Consider the following 15,321-nt stretch of genomic DNA (forward strand, 5'->3'; position numbering starts at 1 on the left):
ATTATACATCATATGTTTCCTATAGCACTTACTTTTATTTTTCATAAGTAACACTATGTCTGGAGTGCTATTAATAACTTACATTCAACATAAGTAAAATAATTCCTCCGTTTTGTGGCGATTTAGAAAATAAATATCTCTGTTTATTTCAGGGCAACTGTGTGTTGAGGATCACACCACCACTCAGACAGTCTCATTAATACCTGAGGACAAAACACAGTGTTATTGTGCAATTCAACATTACACTACACTGACACATTATGGTAAAATATGAGAGATGCCTGACAAAGATAGTCAAACATGTACACAGGGTGGGGGTGGAACCTACCTGTAATAATTAGGTTTGAAGGGGCCATTCTTGTTGAGGCCCATGTACTTGGCCTGCTCATCAGAAAGCTCTGTCAGGTGGGCATCAAAGTTTGGGAGGTGCAAACTTGCCACATACTCATCTGGAGGAAAGACACACATTGGAATCTACACTGTCTAAATGGTATTGTTTTGGGTCAAATCACAAGGTGGCAACAGTGAGCAACACAACTAAAGTACGCCTTAGAATGGCATGCTTTTTTAAAAAAAGTTATATGGTAATTATTATACTGATTATATAATAAATACATACATCAAAGCATAGCAAATTTGCAAAATGAGTTTGTCTTTTCTCACCCATCTTTTTGGGCAGGAGGTACACATCCTGTTTGTATCGACCCTCTGGAGCATTGAACAATTCAATCAGGGCCAGGGCCTACAGACAACAATACAGACCATGCACTGGTTGTTACCACAGAAGAGTAACGTGGTGTACTGAGATGGAAAACTGTCCTTCAACTTCAGTCAGTGAAAAGAGCTCCTCAAAGAGGCCCAAACTACTAACCTGAGTTGTAGCAGTAATAGACAACACAAATGTAGGCACCGTGGAGCAGCTCAGATTTAAGAGGCGACCCTGGAAGGAACAGAACACGTGTAAGAACAGCACAGCAGGACACTAAGAGTCAGCCGGAGGTTTTTTCTGTGACACCACAAGGGATAAGATGAAATTATGTACCACAGAGCACACAGTAGCTGCTGGATGACTTACAGTTAGACACCCGCACTTACTCGAGGGTAAACTGACCCAGGGGGATTCAATTATCGGGATTTTACCCTGCATATACATACATGCTAGATGACCTACAGGTATCATACCAGTCTATGTACTGATACGCTAACACTACAATATTTCACAATAGAAATGTTTGTTTTTGTGTGGGTTTAAGTGCAGTGTTAAAAGTCATTGAGTGTGTAATCTTAAATTTTAAGGGATGCTGTTCAGAGCATAGAGGGACAATACCTCTGCGAGCAAAACAACCCTCTTTCCATCGGGCCAAATAATGTGGTCAACCTGAGAGCGCACCCTCTCCCAGGTCAGCTCAGGACTGCGCAGACTCGCCTGAGGACAGAAAAGACAGATCAGTCCTACAACTGCATGGCTAGTAGAAACAGACTGCAGGCAGAAGGATAAAGCTGAGAGGATTTTGTGGGGAAAAAAAGGGTAAAAAAAGATAATAAAAAAGAGATCTATCATCTATCTGGTAGAGAAGTTCTCGATATTGTGTTTTGAAAAACAAGGTTGAAAGCAGAAAAAAAACATATGAAGAGATGAAAAAAAAAACTGAAGATCACACGGGTCTGCGCCTCTCTCTCTGAATGCTCACAGTATGCACATATGCACACATTACCACATCGATCTCAGTGTTGGAGTGTCCCATATTGCAGACGATGCAGCCATTCTTCATTCGGTCAAGCTGTTCTCTGGTAACAACGTTCTTGTTGCCTATAAAAAAAATTAACAATGATTTTCAGACGGTGACAATACAACAGAAACATCTGGATTTACAGCTACATGTAAACTGTGGTTGGGATTACTGTCCTGTGCAACAGCCCAAAAAGCATTTTAGCGCTGCTTTCAGAGGAGGCGCATTTGTGTTTGCTGGAAACACTGTGATTATTATAGCAGAAGTAATGAATATGACTGCATGGGGCTCAGTACCAGTGCAAGTTATCACCACGTCCATCTGGCGGATGACCTCACTCAGCTTGACCACTCGGAAGCCATCCATGCTGTATGGATAGAGATGGAGAGATTTCCATCGGTCTAAGCAGCACAGTCTCAGTGAAAACAACTTGAAATGAGTAATACTACATTGTCGTTTTTGGAGTCAAAGCCCAACCATAGGAGCGCATGTTCTGTTAGAGCAGAGCTGAATAGTAACGTTAATGACTCACCATGCCTGCAGGGCACAGATGGAGTCAATCTCTGTGATGCACACAATGGCTCCAAGGGCCTTTAGAGCCGTGCAGCAGCCTTTCCCCACCTACACGCCACAGGACAGTGGAATAGGAGTCAACAGTATTAAACAAAACAGGTCTGCTGCACCTGTGAAAATTCATCCATCAAAAGAGACATTTTGTTTTCAAATCATATAATGATTCACCTCTCCATAACCGCACACCACAACTTGTTTGCCTCCAAACATTATATCTGTGGTCCTCTTCAAGCTGCCAGAGACAAGCACAATGACACACAATAATTTTATCCATCTGCAAATGCAGAAACTCTTCACACCATAAAAAAAAAGGCGAGGTTTCTGGATGATTAATGCTCCTCACCCATCCAGGATAGATTCACGGCAGCAGTAAAGGTTGTCAAATTTCTGCTTGGTGACTGAGTCGTTCACATTCATGGCAGGGACACACAGCTTGCCAGCCTTTGATAACTGGTACAATCTGACAGAATACAAGGGGGAAACATGTTCAGGCGGATACCCCCATACACTTGCACATATCCACATGCAAACTAAGCTACAATCCTCTGTGACCTTATACCTTCCAGAGTGTCTGGCTAATTGATTCCATTGAGAATCATACTTGCACAGCTGCTGTGACCTGGGGTTGAGTTCTGTCATCTTCCTCAAATAGATCCAGTCAAATTAGGCCTGTGACCTTTTCAATCTACAGCGTCCTGGTGTATTGATACTAATGTGCCTTATATAACTGCATTTGATACTGGCGTGATGATATGTTTCATTCATCAGGAAGCTTGATTTGCTTCCAGCTCAGCTCCATCCAGGTGACTCATTAATGTAAACACCTCACAGGTTGAATATCTTAGTTCATTAGCTCTAAAGAGACCAAATAATTTGTGAAGTGCATCAGTTTAAAATGCGGCTAAGTCACTTTATGTTGCAAGAGGAATAGTTTTGAAATTCGTTAAAAAAACAAACAAACAAAATGTCACATGGACAAACTATCTGATAGTTTGGGATATGCATGTTATGAAAGGGGAGGACAAACGCTGGTAAATGTCATGACACAACTTTACATCCTTATTTAGTTTAGTTGTGGTTATTTCAGTGTTAAAGAGGCAGCAAACAATATTTTATTCTTCCACAGCACAAAACGTCCCTAAAATAACTGCCCAGAGTCAGATCAATATTAATATCTCAAAAACATTGCCACTGTCACTATAACTCACAGTCCATTATGGTCTGTAAGATGTGCCACAGACAAGCCATTATTGTGGTTTATTGATGGTTCGGCTTGTTTCTCTGACAGGGAGTAAAACAACCAATACACAAAAGGTGATAGTGATGTCACTTAAAACAGAAAATATTCATATGGTAATGTTTTAATGTCTGGCCATCAGTCCGACAGCTGGCGCTTATGGAAAACTGTTGTAGACCATTGTAGCCATTGTAGAAACATGGCTCCATCGAAGAGGATCTGGTCTCTTTGTAGATTATACACGAAGGAAATGTAATTCAGAATATTATATTCCATTTCTGCACATAAATCCCCTTAAATTCTGCACACTGACAACCCTTTACAAACCCCCAAGCTCATCCAATCTACCTGTGCACTCCAGTGACACTCTCCTCCACGATGCCCCGGACCTTCTTGAAGACACTGGGATACTTCTTGTACACCCAGTGGGTCAAGTCTCCACCATCATCCAAGATCTAAGAAAAAGCACAGCAGAGTTGTGAGGGACAACCTCCATAATCAATAATGGCAAAGTAGAGCTGAGATTGGTGTAAAATTTAGCGTTGTCAGGCTGGTACCATATTTGCCTGCCAGCCCTCCGTGTTGACACAGCGATCGATGCACCACCAGAAGTCATCCTCTGACTCACCCTTCCATGCAAACACAGGTACCCCTGCCGGAAACAAAACACACACACACTTAATGGTGAAGACAGACAGCAAAGGAGAAGAGTAAATGGCCAGCTGCATGACCAACAGGTCCATTAGCGCTGCATTACATGATGAAAACACAAGCATCGACTGGTTCTTTTAAGTTGCATTACAGCTTCACCCAGTCAGGCTTTAACACAACTTATTTCAAACAAAATCAAAAATGCACACATCAACACTTCTCAGTGCACTGTACACACACATTACAGTTAATGCGACTGATACACTTATTTTTAGCCAACATTAACCCAAGTTCATAGATAATGTGTTACTAATATGGAAGGTACAAGTTAACTTGTAGTTTACTATTAAATATTATTAATATTATTAAAGTCAGTTATGAGCCAAGATTTAGTTGCAAACAACCAAGCTGCGAGAAATCATTTCATGTGTAACACCTTAAAGAGGAGCGAATCTCACCTGTTTCAGCAAGAGCAGCAGCCACTTCATTCTGAGTGGAGTAGATGTTACAGGCAGTCCAGCGGCACTGTGCCCCGAGGGCCACCAGAGTCTCAATCAGGACCTAAGAGGGAACGATGAAATATACAAACAGATGAACTGTTAACAGAGGTGAAGAAGACAACAATCAGAGTGAGCTGCGGTGAACAGGATGAGAGGACATACTGCTGTCTGAGCGGTGATGTGGGTACAGCCTACTATCTTCGCCCCAGCCAGAGGCTTCTCCCCCTGGGCTCTCTTCCTCAAGGAGATCAGGGCAGACATGTCTATGGAAAAACAGATCGTGTCAAAGTCAGTGAAGGCTGAAAAGAAATCGGTCAGGTTTTGTTTTGGGAAAGACAAAGGTAGAGCATTTGAATACAAAAATAAGCCAATTCTACAAGCTGGATATGCAGTAAAAGACTGTAAAATGGAGAATGATTAAACGACAATGTCAGCAGCAGCTGTTGTTGTCCAGGCTTTGAGCCTGAAGAAGACTTGTCAAGCACTCACTCCTACGTATTACCAACATGTGCAATGTGAACAGGCAAAGAGTGAGAAGAGAGAGGAAGTATTTTGTATATGAAATACAAAGATGCCTAAGATGGGTCAAGAGGTATCAAAAGAAGAAAATAAGTAACAAGTGATGAATAGAGCTGAGAGAAAGAACTGTGATCATGTTTCCAGAGTCATACTGACCCTGCCCCAGCCTTGGGTCAAAAACTATTTTGAAATCAGGAGGAGAGGACCTTTATCACATAGCGTCTATGCAGCAAAACCAATGCCATGTGATACTGGGAACAACAGGCAGCACAAATGTCTGTTTTGTATAAATGGTAACGACAGCAAGTGTCTTATATGACTGTTTCACATTAAAATCACTACAACATTTAAGATGTACCATGCATGAATGCCTCTTGATGTAGAAAAAGTGATTCTATATGAGACCAAAACACTCCAAATGCAGGTTCAACTCAAATCCATTTTACAGTCCAAATTCTCCAGCGTGCTTGACCAAATAATCAAAAAGATTGTGTTATTATGTTATACTAGTTGATATTTAGAAATGGGGAAAAAATGCTCATGTGCCTGTGAGGTCAGATATACCTTGTTCTGCAATTTCAATTTCACGACGGCCAAATTCGGCCTGTTTGATGTTCTTCACACAGAAGTCACTGCTGCCGTGGCTGTTGACCTGGGCCTTGTCCCGTGGGGACGTCTCATCATCGGAGCTGTCAGTGTAGGATGCAGCTTTGAAATAGAGAACACAAAAGGTCACTATTGTGGAAAAGTGTACAAAAGAGCCAATAATGAAATATACAATTCAATTCTGCTGTGTGGAGAGTGGAGCTGGGGTGTGTGTGTGTGTGTGTGTGTGTGTGTGTGTGTGTGTGTGTGTGTACTGTGCATATATGTGTTTATTGCAAACAAGAGTGTCCTTGTGGGTATAGCCAGACTGATAATGTATGGATTTTTGAGATAGATAATTTTATTTTTAACATAAACACATGCTAGGTACAACAATCTTGACATGGATCATTTTTTTTAATTGAAACCAAGATACATATCAATATTTTTAAAAGTTGCTAAATAACCTCATCATTTTTGTGCAGCAATTTCTTGTTAGTCACTGGCCGATTTATTGGCCTGGCTCTACTTATTTTGGTATGCTGGTGTGATGCCTTTGTTGATGGGTGTACAGACGATAAAATGAAGCATTCATGTAATTTCTTCAAATCAACAAAGAAACTATCGCTATGAGCCTTCGTGAGCCGAGGCAGTACAACGACCTTCAGTCTCAGCAGCACTCAGCGGGTGTTTTAACATCTCATGGAAACTTCCAGGTGTGCTGTACCTGAGCTGTAGCTGTCTGTGGAGGACTGCGAGATGGATCGAGACAGGGAGCGGCGGCCTGCCTTGGTAGGGTACTTGCTGAATTCCTGTTTGTCCTCCATGTTAGCAAACTGGATCTGGTGAGAATCAGAACAAAACACAGTGTAAATATAAAGAAGCTGAATATTTTCTGCCTGCATGTGCTGATTAAGCGTAAATAAAAAAAAATCAAGGGAACGAAGAAGAGCGAGTAACAAAGTGTACCACCATCCCCACACGTTAACAGTGATCACAGTCTCAGTTACACGTTCAAACGATTTGTTCACGTTCTTTGGGTTTATATTTGGACTCATTTCACACTTTCAGCCAGTAAAACTGTCCTTTCAAAGGTAAATCAGCAGATCACAGGTGGATCAGGAAGAAGGGAGCTGAATCTTGTTTTTAGATGCTCCCCCTTGCTCTGTGATTTATGCTTTGTTCAAATACACAGGCCTCAGTTGTTGCTGTGGTTCATCGTGTCAACCCAACCCTTCAAAGGGCCCAAGATCAAAGACCTGGAAACACATAAAGTGGATCAGCACACAGATGGCTCTGGTATTTTCTTGAATAGCCTTTAGCATAAAGATAAAAGTCTCGACTGGCCAGTCTTTGTGGTACTGCACTACACAGTTGATCTGATATTTTAAAATCATATTATTCAACTACTAAATCAAAGCCAGTGCCTGCTGTGAATCTGGCTCTATTTAGGGCTTGGCAGGCTATAATTAGACCAAGGATCTGACAAATAAATGCCATTTTAACACCCTGAAACTGTAAGAGTCAGGCTGCACCAGTAGGTGTCAACATTACAGACAGTGGAGAGACCGAACCCCGAGGTCTTTTAGTAAACTGCGTCAGTCAGGATAGTGAGGAGTTACTAGTTACAGTCCAATAGAGTCAAAAACAGTCCCAGCCTAAATGCAGAAACACTTTATTTTCACATAGGTAGAAGCCCAGGTGGGTTGTAGCTTCTATTTAGCTTTCAACAGACTGCAGACAGGTAGATTAGTGACTCAGCATTTTATTCAAATAAAAAGTCTGCAGGAGGGATTCAGGTGTGAACCTCATGATATCTTTAGGTTTTAGTCCCTACTTACATCGATCCATTTCCATGTAAGACTTGACATCCCATCTGGAAAACACTGATGTGTTTGCTGAACCAATGCTGCAGGTTTAGCAAGAGGGTGGTGTATTGACATTGTCTTGCATAAAAGAAACATTTTAATCAATGTCTTTCTAAGAAATCCTACAGGTCTCTTGCTGACTTAGTGGCAAGTGTGGTGGTTCAGGTCCAAGCTCAGACACTGATGTCTGCTGTGTCCCCTGTCTTTCATTGTATAACATAACAACATTGTATATAATGTCATGCAAACAAGAGCGGTGGACTTTGAACATGCGGAGTCACATTTGCGGAGACACATTTTTGTTTTATTTCTTCGGGTGTTCCTTCCTTTGTGTCTTCACTATTTCCTTTTCAAGGCTGGCTGTTGAGTAAAATGTTCTGGAGCAAGTTTTTATAATATTATGTTGTTATATTGACAGTTTACATGTGTTTTTAAGAGTTGAACATGTTCAAACCTCGTGAAACACATTCAAAGGGCTTTTTTGTTTTTTAGACTTTCCTTTCTTGATCATTTGACTGACACAAAATGTTTTATTTCACAGTAAATTCTCTGCAGTAAGCATCTTCACCTGCATCAGTGCATCAGTGATGAATCCTTTCAAATGTCTTCATTTGACAGCGCCGTCAAATTTCTTTGTTCTCTTATTTGAGATGTCCATAGTGTGTGTTTGGACTAAAAACTAGCATGCAGGCCAGCGGAGTTGACACAACACACAGATGATAAATCCAGGAACACATGAATGCCAGACTAACAACACTGAGCTGGGTAACATTTGAGTGTGATGTGCACTGCACACATGGACATCAACTTAAAGGTCTAACAGTTAAAAGTTTCGTGTTTTCATGACACTGAAGAGTAATACAACAACACCGGAAAAATACCAAATACCGTGTTTGAGTCTGAGTGCAAGCTCACAGCTGGATGAAACTCTCATGCATGACTCAGATAGTCACCACACAAATGTTAGCAGAAGCCAAAGCTGATTGAAAGGGCGTCTGACGAACTGAACCAACATAATTAATGTTCCCTAAAGAAAATACATTAACACAAATATACTGCTTCTGACATATGTGACACATGAAACTAACTGGGTGTATCAAGTAAAACGTAGAAAATGTCATGGTTACCGCTAAAACATTCATTTACAACTAAAGTGGCAGAAACGGCTGAAACGTAACAACCTTATTCATGAAGTTTCTGTATTACAATCCCCTTTTTCCATGTGCACTGACGCCTTGGTTTCAACAATCTAGTGTGTCAGTACAAAGAAACTCAAGACGCCTGTGAGATGGCGTGCACTGAGGACATCTCTGCGTGTCTCTGTTTTCACAGTGTGCTCTGTCTCATACACTTGCAAAATACTTCTTTAATGTTTACTTTGCATCAGTTTGGACTCTGGAGGATTCAACAGAGGTTTTGCACAGTCTCTTGAATTGTTCCTTCACCCAAATCATAGGCACCAAAATCAGAGACTCCTTCTCCTGTGGTTACAGCATTAAGGAAGACAAGAGGTTAATCTGATTAATGATGAATTACCCAGTGTTACTTAAGACAGCACTCAGTCTCTGCTACTCTTACACAGTGAACTACCCCAGAGGTCAGCTCTGTGAATAACCTGAACACTGTACTTCTGCCCGTACTTCTGCTGAACATTTTTGTTGAAAGTAGAAAGAGAAACACTTCTGTGAGGCCGGCATTGTTACACAAGATAATAGAATCAACATACTGCAAACAACTACATCAGACAGAAAACTTTCAACATGCCAAAAGTAACTCTGGCACACCTGAGCGTGGGATATGCAATATCTTTAAGAATAAGTGTGCTGGATGAGCACCCGGTGATGCATTAGTGGCGACTCACCCTCTCTCTCCCGTGCCCATGTTTATGTGCCATGGCTGCCAGTCACTGCCTGGTCTCTCCAGTTTCACAGCCTACTTCCCTGTGCCTGTGTGTCCTCTCTGTGATGGTACTAGGTGTCCCTGATGCTATTATCCCTGAACACTCCCAGGCTGAGCCGGGGGGAGGTTCCCACCTATTATTGTGATTTCTAATGGCCAACCTGGTGAGGGTTAGAGAGAGAGAGAGAGAGAGAGAGAGAGAGAGAGAAATGCAAGGTTGATATTCACTAAGCCTCTCTCTCTCTCTCTCTCTCTTGCTCGATATTCTCTCTCTCTCTCTCTCTCTCTCTTGCTCGATTTTCTCTCTCTCTCTCTCTGTCTTTCTCCCCCTTTCCCTTCCACTCTCTGCTACTGCCCTTGACAACCAACTGCTAAAAGTCAGTAGTAGGCTGTATTTTATGCTTGACGTTTTTCATGTGCTGAGAAAACAAATGTAGGAACAGGTTGCCAGATTTGGATAAATACACGTGCACAAACAAAAAACATGTACTGAAAAAAAATCATATACACACAGATAAAAAAAAAAACAAAACAAAAAAACACATTTGCTGCAGCTTTTACTTTTAGGCTCCTGTTTTGGACTACTAAATGAGAGGGGATTGACGGGAGGAATTAAAACCTGTTTCCATTAGTCTTTTTCTGCATCAATAAGCGGTCCATCCAGTCCCATCCTACATCTAAAAATACCCTTTCTCTCTTAGACAGCAGGCCAGGTCACAGACTTAAGCTGTAGTGTGGCTGTCAGTGTAAAGGGTTCAATGGAGGCCTGCCATAAGGCAACATTAACTACTTAGCCAGACACAACTAGCGCTCTACAGTGCCATTTAACTGAGGAGTCACATAGTCTAATCCACACAGATCTTTATACTGGCTTATCATTGTCATCACGTTAAACAAATCAAGGACAGGAGGCCCCAAGTATTTGATTTGAAGAGTACAGATGGTGTATACACAGTAAAGCAATGCTCAAGTCAAAGAAGCTCCTCAGACAAAAATCAGTGTACTATACTTTCCTTTGGTCTGCAAAGGCGCCTATTTAGATCAACGCACGCATGAAGGATTACACAGTGTTGTGAAAAAACATACGGTGTGCTAATCCTTCCTCCAGAACTATGTGACCTTTAACAGAAACTATAACTCATACTTGTACTGCACCATACACCTCAATCATCCGTGATTATGAAGGTAAATGTACTTGAAAAACACAATGAAATGCATCAGCACCAGGTACAATACCAACATCATGTTGTTCCCAAAACTGTAAAATGAGAAGAAAGCCAAAATACTAATTGCAGAATACTGCAGTTAAACTCGAGAGATCCTTTTTAAAAACCAAAGGCACAGCTGAGAACAGCTGGAAAATGATGAAACCAGTCACTATGGATGTGTTATATTTCTCAGTTTATGCTGACTTTTCCGTCAACGTAAAAATTGGTCACACTGTAGTACAAACACACTACTTTGCTTGTGTGAACTATGGCAGACTGAGTCTCAATAAACACTAAAATAATGCTGTCGTCAATGTTACTTTTTTTTAAATGTTCACTACATTTTTGTGTTTATCTGAAAATGTAAGAGTCCTGGTGAAAACTGGTATATAATTATTTTCTCTGTTTCCAGGTCGGATCATACCTCTAGGGACCATTAGGGGTCACCAAAGTCACACATTTCCAAATCCTATACACATTGTAGAGACTTTAAAGGCATACTATGCAGCATTTGTTGGTCGTTGTTCGTAAACACACCATTCACAGGAGCAGTAAGCGAGAAAGACAGCTGACTCTTAAGTTCCATTTCCAGGTTAGGGTTAAGTTTGGTTGGTGACCAAAGTGTTGACGACCTGAACACGAGAATCAACATCTAACTATCTTTCTCCAGAACAGTTGATGCCCAGAAAAGTCCTGAGTACTGCACAATAATAAGAAAATAAGAAAACGCAGGCAGAGGGCAGAGTCTCTGCAGATACAGGCAACACCACACACATTTCATGGGTCACAGCTAATGACTGATAAGGATTGTTTTTGTTCAAGTCCATATGTTATTGCTTTTTTTGGGAAAATCCTTAATATACTTAATATTTTTAATACTTAAACTTAACTACTTATACTTGACAGGGGGTGTTTGGAAGACTACCAAGATGAAACCGCAAAAATAAGGTAGGGACACTTTTGAGAATCTCATCTGAATCTGAAAACTGACCCACAACGATGAGGTAGAAATGATGCATGAACGAACTCACAGTGAGTCCCGTTCCCAGGGAGGGCGTATTGTGTAACGGCTGGATGGACTCAGAGAGAAGAGGCAGCGTAGTGCTGTTCTTTGACTCACCCACCCACACGCTCTCACACATACACACTTTAAATTTTTAATTTGTAACCTTGATGGTATTTGTCCATTGCCATTGTTCACGGCTCCTTTCAGTTGATTATGTGACTGTGCAGCAGCTTCAGTTTAACAAACAACCAACTCTGCTTCTCATGTTGGGATTTTAATGAGTTTTATCTTTTTTGGCATTTGCAGTATTTGTTTTATTAATTCTTTTTTTTTTGTTTGTTTTTTCCCCATGAAAACAGGTGGCTCAGTTTGACACAGGGCTCTCACATTTTTTCATAACATCCTGCTTTGTTTTCATGAGCAGAGTCAACATTCCTTCCATCTAATATGTTTTCAATAAGCCTCCCTGAGGCGGCTCACGGGCCACGCATTATTACCTCGTCGGACAGGGGGTCCGAGCGAATATTCTCAAGTCTGTGAGCCCCGCTGCTGGGAAAAAACGATACTTTTTTATACTGGTTATTTTGTCCACCTCTTCTATTCATACGTAGAGAAAAGATTCCAACTTTGGTGCAGTCAAAGGGTGATCAGCACACTGGTACAAGGCAGTTTGATAACTGAAATATTTAGTCATTTTTATTGAGTTGAAATCTAGGGAGATTTTTAAGGCTGTATTCCTGTGTTTGTTAGTCTAATTATCAAGGACCTTGCAGGTAAACGTCGCTACATCTATAATCTGCAAATAATTTATAGGATTCTTTCTACCTTGAGCTGGTTGCAGGTTATTGTGACTTCTGATTCTGCCTGTAACTGATTTAAACACAAACTCAGACAGTAGTTACTTTAATTTACAACCAATACTAAAGAGGTGAGTCACGCTCATCTGAGTGAGTTTTAAGGAAATATCAGGGCAACACACAGAAGTACAATGAAGCCACAAAGTTCTGTACTGAGGCAAAAAAAAAAAAATCATTATCAATATAAACACACAGCATTAAGAGGTGTGGCATGTGAGACTTAAAAATTACATGTTGTTCAGTAGTTGCCAGAACAGCAGTCGTGTCAGTCACAAGCGCTGCCAAATTATTTTATGCGTCATGTAGAACAAAGCCAGTACTGAAACTGTGAGGCCGGTGTATCTATAACTGAAAAACACTGAAAAGTTACAGTATATTAGGATTAATTAAACATAAGAATATCAGGACACATGCTGATATGCATGCCAGTATACTTACCAATTATTTTTATATGTGGCTATAATATTGACATACTTCTGGATCAGGCTTTGGCTCTTAAGATCATCACAACATGTTGCACCAGCAAGAAGGATTGTGCTCACAGGTTAAAGGTCACTTGACAATACCATGGATTTAAAATGTCCCAGAGAATTTTCTCAAACCAGTAAAATATAAAGCTTCAGTTTCTGCTCCATGTTTATTCACTGCCGACCGCCAGCTGTTACACAAGCGGAGGTGGATCTGTAATGATGTGAGCAGGAACCTCAAAGGAGTCTTTCATTCTGATGATTGTTCTGTGCCGTTGTGTAACAGCCAAGAAATTCAAGGCCTTTTTCTCGCAGGTGCACCTTGTGCTGCTGATGCATTTTCATCATGCTGTCCTTATTACTGACTATGATGCCCACACACACACACACACACACACAGTCATGAACAAACTGAAGACTGATATCAGGTACACAAGGAAGAGTTCACTAGGCACAGATTCAATTTTATATATATATAAAAAGCACATTTAAATAATTTAAAGCTCTGTGACAGCAATTCATGATGGATTGAATTTGTCTTCAGAGGGTAAAGCCTATACCTCATTAAAAACCTCATAGTGAGTGTGCAGACCCCCCGTCTAAGCTCAGATATGCTCCATTATGTCTCTTCCCTTTGGTTTTGAATCAGAGGTTTAAAGAGCTCAGATTGGCTTTTGGTTGTTTCCTGTCTACAGGATGTTGGTATGATGTAGACAACGTTATTTAAATAAACAAAAAGACTCCACGAAAGAAGATTTTAACATTAAACCAGCCTAGGAGAGCGTTCCTTTCAAATTATATGTTGTTAGTTCAGTAATAACACAGCAAAAGCTATGATTATACACGTGAGACAGAGACGCGAAGCTTTTTCTTTGTGGCCCGACGTTCCCAGATTTGTTTTAATTGAATCTGACTATTTTAAGTAGTTATTTTTCATGTAGTGATCTCTCAGCGGGATGGCCGCAACATGCATATGCTGCAGTAACTCATGAGTCGGTGCATCAGAGCTCCGTCTCTGCTGACAACTTAGTGCTGAAAACGCTGATGGTGATTTAAAGTACATGAAAAATCAACACGCACAGTACACTGCCGGCCCTGTATGTACAGCAGTACTTCACTGCAGTACAACGCGTAGCCGATGTCCTCCTCACAGATGTCTGCCTACAGCACACACACACAGTCTGCTTGCCCAGCGGCACTGACTGATGGCGAGCATCACCTTTCTTACCTTCTTGACGGTTTTCAGAGTGGGCACTGCGGTGAACGCTGCGGAAGGCATTTCCCCGACATTCATATTCACATCACTGCTGTTTTTGCTGACCGTCATCGCTGAGTATTTTTCCGCAACGTTTTCGGTCTCTTTGACATATTTCGTGGCTTGTTTAACCTCCGTCTTGCTGTCCACAGCCGAGTCGGTCATTGCATCCAGGTGATATTGGTGCTGATACCGGAGGGGAAAAGGGCCGGTTCTGTGTTGAGTTCAGACTTAACGTGAGCTGTGAGATGTGTCCGACGCCGTCTTGCTCTCTTCGTTAATCTTCGTGGTTTTCAATGACCTAACGGACGCTGAGGCACCCCCACTAGGCATCGACGATAACTAGCCAGCTTCAAGAGAGATTAGCCCGTTTCCTAGCTTAACTACTTTCTAAAAAGCGGGTCCTCCTGATCTGCTGTCATCCACAGACACACGGCAACACTGAGTAGGGGAGGGGGGAGGTTTGTTCGGGCTGTTACCTGAGCAAATGGGCAGCGTGTAGGCGGTGATCATCCGGTCAGTGCTGTTGCAGTAAAAAACGGAGAAGTAACAGCCGTTACTACTCATATTATCAATGGTGTTAGCTTAGGTTACTACTTTTGATCGTTAAAACCTGCCATTTGACATATCCGTGCACAAGGACGCCCTGGTTATGTTTTGAAATGGGGAAGCAAATTTGTAAAGGCGGGGGTGGGAGGGGGTCCAGCCCCGGAAAATATACAATAATTTCCTGCATTACTACACCACCAAACCACTTTGATATAAATCAAGCAACACTCGCCTTCAGTACTACAGATTAGTTACTAGGATCTGTGTGGCCTGTTCAACCTCATAGGAGGATGAGCACAAGTCCCGCCTCCTTCGCTGTGATTCGCTGACCTGACTGACGTTTATGATCTGCATCGTCTGATTGGCGGAGCTTTCTTGGGACAGCGTTTAACCTGCTAGGTCAACCTCAAAGAAGAC

At 41.5% G+C, this 15,321-nt stretch overlaps 1 protein-coding gene across 4 annotated transcripts; it reads right to left on the reverse strand.

Moving 5' to 3' along the window:
- Positions 1 to 115: 115 nt before the first annotated feature.
- ahcyl1 (adenosylhomocysteinase-like 1) lies at positions 116 to 15,153 on the reverse strand. Of its 4 annotated transcripts, none has more exons than XM_046397598.1 (17): positions 14,835 to 15,153; positions 6,523 to 6,637; positions 5,775 to 5,918; positions 4,854 to 4,954; positions 4,650 to 4,752; positions 4,098 to 4,192; positions 3,889 to 3,995; positions 2,647 to 2,763; positions 2,472 to 2,535; positions 2,263 to 2,351; positions 2,027 to 2,097; positions 1,716 to 1,810; positions 1,328 to 1,426; positions 872 to 940; positions 664 to 742; positions 329 to 449; positions 116 to 203 (listed from the first exon to the last, which is right to left on the reverse strand). In XM_046397598.1, the coding sequence occupies exons 2-17, from the start codon at positions 6,620 to 6,622 to the stop codon at positions 197 to 199; spliced, it is 1,461 nt and encodes a 486-aa protein (XP_046253554.1). In that variant the 5' UTR covers positions 6,623 to 6,637; positions 14,835 to 15,153; the 3' UTR covers positions 116 to 196. The 4 variants fall into 4 exon arrangements, with proteins under 4 accessions (XP_046253554.1, XP_046253551.1, XP_046253553.1 ...); XM_046397595.1 differs by lacking the exon at positions 14,835 to 15,153 and adding an exon at positions 14,329 to 14,815; XM_046397597.1 differs by lacking the exon at positions 14,835 to 15,153 and adding an exon at positions 9,525 to 9,682.
- Between the last annotated feature and the right edge of the window lie 168 nt (positions 15,154 to 15,321).

This window comes from Scatophagus argus, chromosome 8 (genome assembly GCF_020382885.2).
Source record: "Scatophagus argus isolate fScaArg1 chromosome 8, fScaArg1.pri, whole genome shotgun sequence".
Taxonomy (NCBI): domain Eukaryota; kingdom Metazoa; phylum Chordata; class Actinopteri; family Scatophagidae; genus Scatophagus; species Scatophagus argus.